The 12,024-nt window shown below is 39.3% G+C and overlaps 1 protein-coding gene across 1 annotated transcript in view; it reads left to right on the forward strand.

Moving 5' to 3' along the window:
- Nucleotides 1–11,533, forward strand: part of stil (STIL centriolar assembly protein) — a 20,048-nt gene extending 8,515 nt beyond the window's left edge. Inside the window, exons 5-16 of the mRNA XM_073844681.1 lie at nucleotides 622–863; nucleotides 938–1,021; nucleotides 1,178–1,264; nucleotides 4,373–4,520; nucleotides 4,842–4,951; nucleotides 5,081–5,207; nucleotides 5,287–6,261; nucleotides 6,331–6,466; nucleotides 6,550–6,751; nucleotides 7,773–7,917; nucleotides 8,882–9,168; nucleotides 10,505–11,533. Coding sequence (XP_073700782.1) covers nucleotides 622–863; nucleotides 938–1,021; nucleotides 1,178–1,264; nucleotides 4,373–4,520; nucleotides 4,842–4,951; nucleotides 5,081–5,207; nucleotides 5,287–6,261; nucleotides 6,331–6,466; nucleotides 6,550–6,751; nucleotides 7,773–7,917; nucleotides 8,882–9,168; nucleotides 10,505–11,210 — 3,249 coding nt within the window. The 3' untranslated portion in view covers nucleotides 11,211–11,533. The remainder of the gene's footprint in view (nucleotides 1–621; nucleotides 864–937; nucleotides 1,022–1,177; nucleotides 1,265–4,372; nucleotides 4,521–4,841; nucleotides 4,952–5,080; nucleotides 5,208–5,286; nucleotides 6,262–6,330; nucleotides 6,467–6,549; nucleotides 6,752–7,772; nucleotides 7,918–8,881; nucleotides 9,169–10,504) is intronic.
- Nucleotides 11,534–12,024: the final 491 nt, after the last annotated feature.

The following is a 12,024-nucleotide window of genomic DNA, read 5'->3' on the forward strand; positions in this document are numbered from 1 at the left end:
TGTGCAGTGTGGAAACAATGAGTGTCGTATTCATGCGACAGATCGCTTCCGGCGTTTGCGTATTCTACCACAGAAGCGCGTGCACATGTGACGTGACTGATGCCAAACTCGTGCTCAAGACAGATGGACGTGGCTGTGTATCAAAGGTAAAAAATGATATAAATACTGTTCAGTTTCTCACAAAAACCGATCGTTTCGTGTCTTAGGACATCAATGTATCATCACGAGCCGCAGGGTGTAATTTGGATTTGTTTGTGCATGTTTTTGTTTACTTTTAAAGGTCTGGTGCCCATCCACAACCATGATAAGGCTGGCAGACAGCACCGGTTTTCATTAAAAATCTTCGTTTGTATTTTTCTGAGGAAACTAAGTCACCTACATCTTGGATGCATTGGGGGTAAGCAGATAAACATCAAATTTTCATTTTTGGGTGAACTATCCCTTTAATGTTTTGAATCCCTGTTTATTTTTTTTAACTTTAGTTTTGTGGAATATATTAAAAACAAATTTGTATTGTATTCCAGCATTTTTGTTGACATCTCAATTTTAAATTATAATCTAAATTACATTGAGATAATATGGTTGACCACTGATGCTTATTTCTGTGTCTCTTCTTTCAAGATGCTTCAACATTGCTGCTGCAGTAAAGAAATGCTGGAGTTGTCCAAACTCCTCACCTTGCGAGCTCGTCTCAGCTGCTCGGAAAACATGGACAGACTCACCTTTGACCTGTCCTGGGCGGCTGTCACTTTGGCTTGCATGCTAGACGCCGTGCCTGTCCGGGCAGTGCCCGTCATCCCAACCGCCCTGGCCAGGAACCTCAGCAGCTCTGCAGGTGTAACCCAAAACAGCAGGAAACGTGGGTAAGGAAGTACTTCTGTTTGCTTGTAAGTCAATATTCTGTTCTCAGAAGCTAAAACATGACATTTTGTCTCAGGTTTCTCACTATGGATCAGACCAGGAAACTTCTCCTCATACTTGAATCTGATCCTAAGGCTTACACTCTCCCGCTAGTAGGAATGTAAGTACGTTTATTGTTTAGAAATGGAGACTTTCTTACTGCTTATTCAGGCTGTTGGCTTTATAATAGGTATTATAATTCAGCCTGGGTAATTACATGCTTGGAGTCCTGCAAGATGTTCAGAGTAGGTGTGTAACAGTTGTACTCCTGTGGCAGATGGTTGAGTGGTGTTACACACATCCATAATCCCCTGGTGTGGGCATGGTGTCTGAGGTACCTGCACAGCTCCGCCCTCCAAGACAAGTGAGTGCCCCATCCATCTGCTCTTTTGCTCCTGTGGGCCAATAAGTCAGTTATCTTTAAATTTAAAGACATCAAATTAAAATGTCTGTATTTGTGCATGTTATCTTAATTTTAAAAAAGTTGTAATTGTTAATGAAGTTATAATAACTTTCTCGACATCTGATATTGGTTTTCAGATTTTGTAACTATAGATCATCATAAAATTTATTTTTTAAAGGGTTGGTTAATTCAAAAATTACCCCATTATTTACTCATGCTCAAGCCATCCAAGGTGTATATGACTTTATTCTTTCAGATGAATACAATCTGAGTTAAATTTAAAAAATGTCCTGGTTCTTCCAAGATTTATAATGGCAGTGAATGGCTGTTAAGAAAACCGTGCATGTATCCATCATAAAAAGCGCTCCACATGGATCCGGGCAGTTAATAAAGGCCTTCTGACATGAATCAATGTATTTGTGTAAGAAAAATATCTATATTTACCACATCATCTGCTGGAACGCCACTCTTATGAACGAACATGTGACAATAAGTAGAAGCTATAGATTATAAGGGTTCGTAGCAAGGTGCTTAAAATGCTTGAATTATTGAAGGGAAATGGAAAAAGTGTTTAATTTTTTTTTTTATAAGCGCACATCTTTTCAGGCATAATTCATGGTATTAAAAAAATGTTGTTGTTGGTTTTTTTGTTTTTTGTTTTTTTTTTGCCTATTTCAGTTAATGTCATTGAACTATCGAGCTAAACCAGTGATAGTACTGACAGTGTCGTGTACATGTCTGAAGAAGCAAAAAGAGGAACAGATTAACCAAATCAATTGAGTGAGTCATTTAAGATGGAACTGCTCGATCCAAATACTTGACGTTTTTCATTTCAAGTGATTCACTAGCAAAAAACAGATCAAATTATAAGAGCCATTCATTCTCAAATTTTAACACTGCTTGTAAGGATTTTAAAAACGCTCCAATAGGATCACAGCTCTCAAATAATTTGATTCAGATTGGGCTTTAAATCTCGTATTGCAAGTCATTTGTTTTAGATCAGGACTTTGGAACAGGTTCGCGGAATGATTTGCGAACCAGGCTCCAAGCCCTGATCTGAAGTGATGGTTCGCAAATAATTATTTAGATCGGGACTTTGGAGTGTGGATCACCAATCATTTCATTTAGTTCGGAGCTTCGGAGCGGGTTTGCGAATCTTTTCTTTTATATCGGAACCTAGGAGCGAGGATTGCGACTCATTTGATTCATATCGGGACTTCGGAGCGGGTTTGTGAATCTTTTCACTTAGATCGGGAACCTAGGAGCGCGGATTGCGACTCATTTGATTCATATCGGGACTGCGGAGCGGGTTTGTGAATCTTTTCACTTAGATCGGGAACCTAGGAGCGTGAATCGTGAGTCATTTGATTTAGATTGGGACTTCGAAGAGGGTTCACAAATCTTTTCATTTAGAGCGGTACCTAGGAGCGTGAATCACGATTCATTCGATTCAGATTAGGACTTTGGAGCAGTTTCGCAATTTTTTTTTTTTTCATTTAGATCGGAACCTAGGAGTGTGAATCTTGAGTCATTTGATTTTTAGATTGGAACTTTGGAATGGGTTCACAAATCTTTTCCTTTAGACCGAAAACCTAGGAGTGCGACTCATTTGTTTCATATCGGGACTTAGGAGTGGGTTTGTGAATCTTTTAATTTAGATCGGAACATAGGAGCGTGAGTCATTTGATATAGATTGAAACTTCGGAGCGGGTTCACAAATCTTTTAATTTAGAGCGGAACCTAGGAGCGTGAACGACAATTCATTCGATTCAGATTGGGATTTGAGCAGTTTTACTTTTTTTTTTTTTCATTTCGATTGGAACCCTAGGAGCCTGAATCGTGGGTCATTCTTTCCATTTAGATTGGAATTTAGGAGCGTGAATCGTGAGTCATTTGATTTTTAGATTGGAACTTTGGAATGGGTTCGCAAATCTTTTCCTTCAGACCGAAAACCGGGTTTGTGAATCTTCACATTTAGATCAGAACCTAGGAGCGTGAATCCTGAGTAATTCGATTTAGATTGGGACTTTGGAGCGGGTTTGTGAATCTTTTAATTTAGAGAGGAACCTAGGAGCGTGAATGACAATTCATTTGATTCAGATTGGGACTTTGGAGCAGTTTCACAAATTTTTCATTTAGTTTGGAACCTAGGAGCGTGAATCGCAAGTCATTCTTTCTAGAGATGGGGCGATAAATCGTTGCAACGCGAATCGAGAAGTGATTCAGCATTGATTCTGAGATTTCCGACCACATCGCGATAATTTCTAAAAATTGATTCAGATTGGGACTTTGGAAAAGTTTCACAATTTAGAATCATTTAGATTGAAACCTAGGAGCCTAAATCACGAGTCATTCAATTCAGTTTGGGACTTTGAAGTGGTTTTGCCAAAAAAAAAAAAAAAAACTTCTTAAACTGTAGAAAACATCAAACCACAAGTGTGATCTCCGATTGAAGTCTTTGAAAGTCCTAGAATTTAAATTTTACAGTATCTGTATGAACCCTGAAATATGGTTTCTAAAGCTATTTTTCATACACAAATGCATCCATTCACTTCAGAAGGCCTTTATTAGCCCCACGGAGCCATGTGGAGTATTTATGATAGATGGGTGCACTTCTTTGGGCTTCAAAATTTCAACAGCCATTCACTGCTATTCTAAAGCTTGGAAGAACAAGGACATTTTCAATATAACTCTGATTGTATTCGTTGAGAAGAAGAAAGTCATATACACCTAGGATGGCTTTGGGGTGAGTAAATCATTGGGTAATTTTCATTGTTGGGTGATCTATCCCTTTAAAATTACATAAAATATTAACCAAAGATATTACATTCCACCTTTCGTAATGTAGTCAAATGCTAATCTACTGCAGAAAAATGAGTTCTGAACGCAGCTTTTTGTTGTCGTTTTATTTTATTTATTTACCTACCTACTTATTAGGAAATCATAGTTTTATTATAATTGCTTGGATTACTTCAGCATGATTGTGTTAAAGTACATGTGATCTTTGTGTTGCTAGAATCTGAAAAATTACTTGTATTATTAAAATAATTAAAAAATTGTGTTTTCCAGAGTGATGTCGGAGGGAGGCACCTTCCTAGTGGTTCTGTATTCCCTGACTCACCGGGATCCCGAGTTTTACCAGTGTAAGCCATGTGTCGGACAGCAGCAAATGAGCTTTCAGCTGCTCACAAGCACAGAGTCATTAACGCTTTACAAGGTTAGCCCGTCTATGGCTTTGTGCTAAACAAATTAATTCTGAATACACCCAGCAACCTCTACTACTAATGTGCTTTAAATAGTTCATTCAGGAAGAGTTTCTTTTGTTGTTGTTAAAGATTTGTTTACTCTAGTTTGTTTGTGTATTTCTAGAGAAGTTGTATTTACTTTGGATGTGACCTGCCTTTTGGTTTTAGAGTTGTTGCACAGATAACATACTATGCTTAATGCTTTCTAGGGTTGCTTTTTTCATTAATAGTTATTATTTACTATTTTCTTTTACTATTCTGTTTACTATTTACTTACTCATTTTCCAATACAGAATGTAGAGCCTTCGGAAGGTCGTCCTCTACAATTTGAGCTCAGCGCTGAGAACCAAAATCAGGAAACTGTGCTGTTTGAGGAAGTTCTTTCCCAGACTGCGTTAACAGGGTACAGTCTTCTTATTTCTCTAAAAGCTTTTTTCAATGTGTTGACATTTGGCTGTTTACTGTTTCTCTCAGAATACAATAAACCCAAAGCAAGAGGAAGTTTAACACTATATCTGCTTTGTCATATTAGGACAACTCTTGCAGCAGCTTCAGCTGCTTCACAGAATAAACTGTCCATCAGTGATCACGACTCGGGTGTAGAAGACGAAGACCTCTCTCCTCGTCCATCTCCAAACCCTCATCCTGTCACTCAACAGGTTTGTTAACTCAAGGCCTTGCACCCCTAATGTACCTCTCTATTAAATTCATACTCATGAATCAAATGTTTTTCTTCAGACTAGACGTGTTCATCCTTCAGTACCAGAACTCTCGATGGTCTTAGATGGCAGCTTTTTGGACGGAAGTGTTGTTAACACACAAGACTCGACTCCTCATAGCCTTTCGAATGTCCAGCGGAGAAGCATTAGCCCTGGCCACCAGGGCATCTCAGTGTTGAGACCTCCAGAACATGCTAGCGTCCCTGGACCTCCTCCGATCCGAAGACCACTAACTCCCATCCTCTCTCAGCCGAAAAACAAACTACATCCTAATCCAGGACAACAGACACCACAACCCAATTCGAATCGTAAGTCCATGCCATCAATGAGAAGATCAAGAGAAGGCTCATCAACATCATCTGCATCATCTTCTTCATCGTCTTCCTCAACAAGGAACGCGGCTTCACCCAATGGCTCTTTTTCCCAACAAAGGCAACGTTCCTCGCAAGGTTTCCCGACCGGACCCCCAACATCAGCTCACAGCAGTGCCAGAAAGAGCTCAGCCATGCCAAGCCAGACCCCAATTCATCATCTGTCCCAACACAGGCTCTTCCATAGCACCCCAGCTGCCAACCCTTGCAGCTGCTGCACCAACCAACCCAGCCATGTCCCATTGTATCAAAACAACACCTGGCAAGGGACACCAGCGTATCCCACTGTGGCACACAATCCGTGTGGTTTTCATTGCAGCGCTGAGAGCGTCCCACCTGGGGATCACTGCCTTTCGCCGTCTCGGCAGTCTTTGAGTTGTCGCATATCTCCGACTAAAAGTCCTGTTTGCCATCCTGCTGTTCCAGTTCACTACTCTCCATCACCTGGTCCATGTGTCCCCAAAGTCAACCCTGTTGAGCAAATCCCATCCTGTCAAGCCCAGTGCTGCCAAGTCCAGTCTAGCCAGGTACCATGCTTGGACACCCCTATGGGTCTCCTTCCTGCTAATGCGTACAAGATGCTTATGGATCAAGAGCGTCAGCTGAAGCTACTTCAACTCCAGGTTCGTATTAGCAAGCCAAACGTTTTACCGGTGACTCATCGCAAGTTGTTAATAGACTTTCCCCAACAGATTCAGAAACTTCTTGAGTCTCAGAGCAAAACACCTGCAGTGTCATCTTCAGAACGTGATACTCAACAGGAAAGAGCTAATCAGACGCCCACATCGCCACCGAAACGCACAAGTGTCTCTGTTGCTGTAGGAACAGGTGCTTTGATGGAAGGTTTCATTTTCTTGAATTTGTTTCAAATTCCTTTCAATGTCATGACGCTTTCATTGTTTGTTTTTTAGGAGCTAGCTTGTTTTGGAACGCCCCTCAGGAGGCCTCCACACATGAGGCCCCAAGTCTGGATTGGCAAACTGAGATGGAGCCAAAGTCTGGAGGTCAAAATGACAGTGTAATCTCATCCAGACTTGGATCTGAAAATGCATGTCGTTACACCGAAGAGCAGAGTTCAGGATCTCCTCTACATCCGACGTCTCCAAAACCCAAGTAATGAACCCTGTGTTTACCTTTTAAAGGAGTAGTTCACTCCAGAATTATAATTACTCATCTCCATGTCATCCAAGATGTTTATCTATTTCTTTCTTCAGTTGAAAAGAAATTAAGGTTTTTGAAAAAAAAAAAAAACATTGTTTTTCTTCATATAGTGGACTTCAATGGGTATCAACAGGTTGAAGGTCCAAATTGCAGTTTCAATGCAGCTTCAAATGGCTTTACACAATCCCAGCTGAGGAATAAGGGTCTTATCAATGGAAATGAACAGTCATTTTCTAAAAAAAAAAATGTATATACTTCACCACAAATGCTCTACTTCCAGCATTTCATAGTTACATTGGAAAGGTTGCGTGTGACATAGACAGAAATACCGGCCCAATGTTTGCAAACAAAGTCAAACGCCCTTTACAAGAAAAGGTAAAACAACAATGTCGGACAATTTTGAAGTTGGAGGAAAAAATGAGATGTAAACTACCTTTTTGAACTGGAGTACACAAAGAACTAACCACGTGTGACTTTTCCAACATCTTTAAGTAATGCATGAAACTGAGCTAGTTCAAAACAAGCATTTGTGGTTAAAAAGTATGTAAATTTATCTTGTTTTAATTTTAAGAGAGTTACTAATTTTTTTGCTAGATAACGCTAGACTCTTATTCTTTGGCTGGGATCCTGTAGAGTCCTGTGAATCTGCACTGAAACTGCAATTTGAACCTTAAACCAGTTGATCCCCATTGAAGTCCACTATATGGAGAAAAATCCTGGAATGTTTTCTTCAAAAAACGTAATTTCTTTTTGACTCAAGAAAGAAAGAATGAACATCTTGGATGATGTGATGGTGAGTAAATTACCAGGAAATTTAATTCAGGAGTAAACTAATCCTTCAATGAACCTGTGATGAACCCTAAACCATGTTTGTTGATTGTTAACCTTCATATTTGCCTTGTTGACGATTTGTTACACTTTTGTGTCTTTTACAGGCAGTGTTTGATGTTTATATTTTATTTGTCTTTGACAGCATGTCGTCTGGTTTCGGAGCCCATTCGTTTCAGAGTCCAGTGTTGGGGGAGAGTGCTAGCATGTATTATAACTCTCAGTCACAGAGTAATGACCTGTCTGAAAACCGAGAAATGGACAACCCAAGATTTTACCAAGAACTATTGGTAAGGCCCAGTTTTTATGCTTTAGTTGTACTTTTTACATATTTAAAGGATTTGTTCACTTCTCACCCCCATGTCATGCAAGATGCTCATGTCTTTCTTTCTTAAGTCAAAAAGAGTTTTTGAGGGAAACATTCTAGGATTTTTCTCCATATAGTGAACTTTAATGGGAATCTGCAGGTTGAAGGTCCACACTGCAGTTTCAGATAAGCTTCAAAGGACCTTAAACAATCCAAGGTAAGGAATAAGTGCCTTATCTAACGAAACAATTGTCCATTTTGTTAAAAAAATACAAATAAGACTTCACGCATTACGTAGTAACGTTGTAAAGGTCACGTGTGACAGGCGGAAGTACCGACCCAGTGTTTAAGAAGTGAACGTGCAAAGAAAGTCAAACGCCATTTACAAAAAAAAAAGTAAAACAACGATGTTGGACAATTTTGAAGTTGGAGGAGAAAATGAGTTGGACTTGTTCACCGTACCCCAACTTTTTGAACTGAAGTACACGGATGAAAAACCTAACCGTGCGTGACTTTTCAAACATGGTGACATAATGTGTGAAGTCTCGGACACACATCTTAGAGCTAGTGTATGATAAGCATTTTTGTTAAGTATAAAAATAAAATAAAAAAAGTATAAAAAAAAAAAAAAATCGTTTCACTAGATAAGACCCTTATTCCTTGGTTAGGATTGTGTAGAGCCCTTTAAAGCTGCATTGAAACTGCAATTTGGACCTTCAGTCCATTGATCCTTATGGAAGTCCACTATGTGGAGAAAAATCCTGGAATGTTTTCCTTAAAAACGTTATTTCTTTTCGACTGAAGAAAGAAAGACATGAACATCTTGGATGACATGGGGTGAGTAAATTATCAGGAAACGTATATTCTGGAAGTGAACTAATCCTTTAATTAGAAATTGACGCATTTTGAATGTTCAAACCAATTTTATGACTCAATTCCTGCTGCAGGGTCAGGTGCAAAGTCGTCTGCAAGACTCCACAGTCATGGATGAAAAGGTAGAGCGAGACCAACGGAGTGTCCCAAACAGACAAAGTCTGTCCCCTGTTGGTCATCAATCAAAGAAATCACCGCCATCCTCCATACCCCAAACTCAAAAAACGAAGCACAGATCCAGTCCACCAGATCAGGACCGTGTCTTAAGTGCAACATTAAGACAACTCCAACAGTTCGGGGTGAATGTAGACTTAGACTCCACCCAGGGAAAGACGACACGTGCAACTGTGGAAAGTGCAAGGTAAAGACATAATCAATGACGAATTGTTTTATCAAAGCTATTACAGGGTTCGTACAAAGTACTTGAATTTGACTTTTTGAAATGTAAGGAAATTTAAGCCCTTGAAAATGGCAATATTCCTGAAGAGGTGCTTGAATTATTATAAGACAATGTATCTATGAAATAAGTGATATGTGATAATTTGGTCAATAAGCACATCTTTTTCACGTAATTCAAAAAACATTATACCTTTGTCGCTTATTTCAGTTAATGTCCGAAAACAATTGAGCTAAGCTAGTAGGCTGAAGACGCAAAAAGATGAACCAAATCAATAGTCATTTACACTGGAACCGCTCCAATTGATTGAAACTCGTGACTTCGATCATTCATTCTTTTCAAGTAATTCACTAGCAAAAAACAGATCAAATTAAAAGAGCCATTCATTTTCAAATTTTGACATCACTTGTAAGGTTTTAGAAAGCATGTAGTGATGGGTGAAATTTAGCTTTTCGAAATTCCGAATCAGTTAAACCATTGAATCATTTGATTCAAATAAACTTTGAAGCGGGTTTGTAAATCTTTTGCTTTAGATCGGAACTTCGGAGTGTGGATTGTGCATCATTTGATTTAGATTGGAACTTTGAAGTAGGTTCGCAAATCAGAACTTCAGAGTGCAGAGAACTTCAAACCGAGTTTGTGAATCCTTTGATTTAGACCGGAACATTGAGGCGGGTTCGTAAATCTTTTGCTTTAGTTCGGAACTTCGGAGCGTGTAGACTTTTAAACTGAGTTTGTGAATCATTTGATTTAGATCGGAACTTTGTAGCGGGTTCGTAAATCTTTGGCTTTACATCGACACTTCGGAGTGTGGATTGTGAATCATCTCATTTAGATCGGAACTTCAAAGTGGGTTTGGGAATCTCTTGCTTGAGATCGGAACTTCGGAGCGCGGAGAACTTCAAACCAAGTTTGTAAATCCTTTGATTTAGATCAGAACTTCAAAGTGGCTTCACAAATCTTTTGCTTGAGATCAGAAATTCGGTGTGTGGAGAACTTTAAAGCGAGTTTGTAAATTCTTTGATTTAGATCGGAACTTCAGAGCATGGATCTTAAATCATTTGATTTAGATTGGAACTTTGAAGTGGGTTCTCAAATCTTTTGCCTGAGATTTTTCGGTTTCTTCTTTTTTTTTTTTTTTTGTAGAATTTGAAATAAGGCACTGTTTGATAAGTGAGATCTCTAAGTCCTTGAACATCAAAAATGTACTGCTTGAAACTCCTGGAATTACATTTTACAGTATCTGTACGAACCCTACTATTTTTAAAAGTTTTGTCTCTAACGCAGTTTTTCTTTTCAGTACCCTTGCCTGCATTAACCCAGAGGCGGTGATTCCAAGACTAGCTCTTTCTGAACAAATGGGCACCAGCATTTGGGCACCAAGCGGCAGTGTAGACCTTAGCCTTGAGGCTAACGCCATTGCACTCAAGTACCTGAGCGACACGCAACTCTCAAGACTCTCACTAGGCGGTCAACATCCAGACCCCAGCGCGATTCTGTTGAGAAGACCCGCTGTGGAAAAAAGCAGCGTCGGACTCAGTATACTATCCCCCAACAATATGTCTCTAGCCACCTGTAAGTACATGAAGAAATACGGACTGATTGAAGGAGGAAACAGCAGCGAGGAAGAGCAAGAGGACTCAGTCCTGGTAGACTCAGCTCTCGGCTATTCAGTTCAGCACGAAACATCCAAGAACGTGAGTGTTAGAGGGCAAGACCGTGAAGATCAAAGTGTGCCGGTTCTCAAAAACATTATAAACAAGCCACTCGCCAATCTCAATGTTGAGCCTCAAGAGCAGATAATCCAAAACTTGCGGCCCAAACTGCAACTGCTTATGTGTGGCGGGACAAACCCAGAGAAGGAGAACAATGCTAGAAAAGGTTTAAGGCAACGCAGGTCCTCGCTAACAGAAAACCAGAGGATGCAGGAAGTCACCGAGCCTGAGGGGTCAGTGGGAAATTTCCTGGATCTGAGTAGGCTACGCCAGCTCCCCAAACTTTTCTAAAATGCATCACAGGGTTTCCAAAGACTCACCTAGGTTTTAAACTAATTCTCGAAGATTTGCTTCCGTTGTTTACGAAGTATAATGTGTTTTAACATTTTCTTAAAAGCTTTTAAGTGTTTTATTGTCCTTAAACTTTTCGTCTCATCACCTTAATGCTATTTCCTTTCCCGTGAGCGCTTAAAAGTTTTTACATGTTTACCTGATGACTCCTCGTGTTTCATGTACAGCGTTTGAGTAAAGTGCCTTGTATGAAGTGACTCACTTAAGGCAATATTGTTTTCGTTTGACTAATTTGAACTCTTGTTTATGGCATTACTTGACTTGAGGGAGAACTACTGCTTAAGTTTTTATCATTTTATATGTTTATTTTTTAAACTTCATGTACATGTCTCATAATTAAATTACATATTCTTTTATATAACAATTTTGTGAGTTTTATCACTGACCATCGCATCCTTGCCTTTCTCATAAGGATATCTGAACATCTCAGACGTTTGTCAAGTAATTATTAGGCAAATATTTGACTTGCTTGACGCACCTGGTGACAAAACTGCGTAAGATTTACATAGTAGTATCCAAGGGCCAGAACTGAGGTAAGTTCTTTTGACTTTTTGGCTAGTATATGTATAGTTGACAGGCTGTAAAACCTGTCATTAGCAGTTAGCGAGACACATTTGCACAATTTTCCATGATTATGTAGTTTAACATAGTTAAAAAATATATAATTTAGAGGTGTCGCACCAAAGGACAACATGACATTAGTACATTTATGCCGGAGTTTTTGTTTGTTTTAAACATTTTTATGCTTTTCTTT

Source organism: Garra rufa, chromosome 7 (genome assembly GCF_049309525.1).
Source record: "Garra rufa chromosome 7, GarRuf1.0, whole genome shotgun sequence".
NCBI lineage: Eukaryota > Metazoa > Chordata > Actinopteri > Cypriniformes > Cyprinidae > Garra > Garra rufa.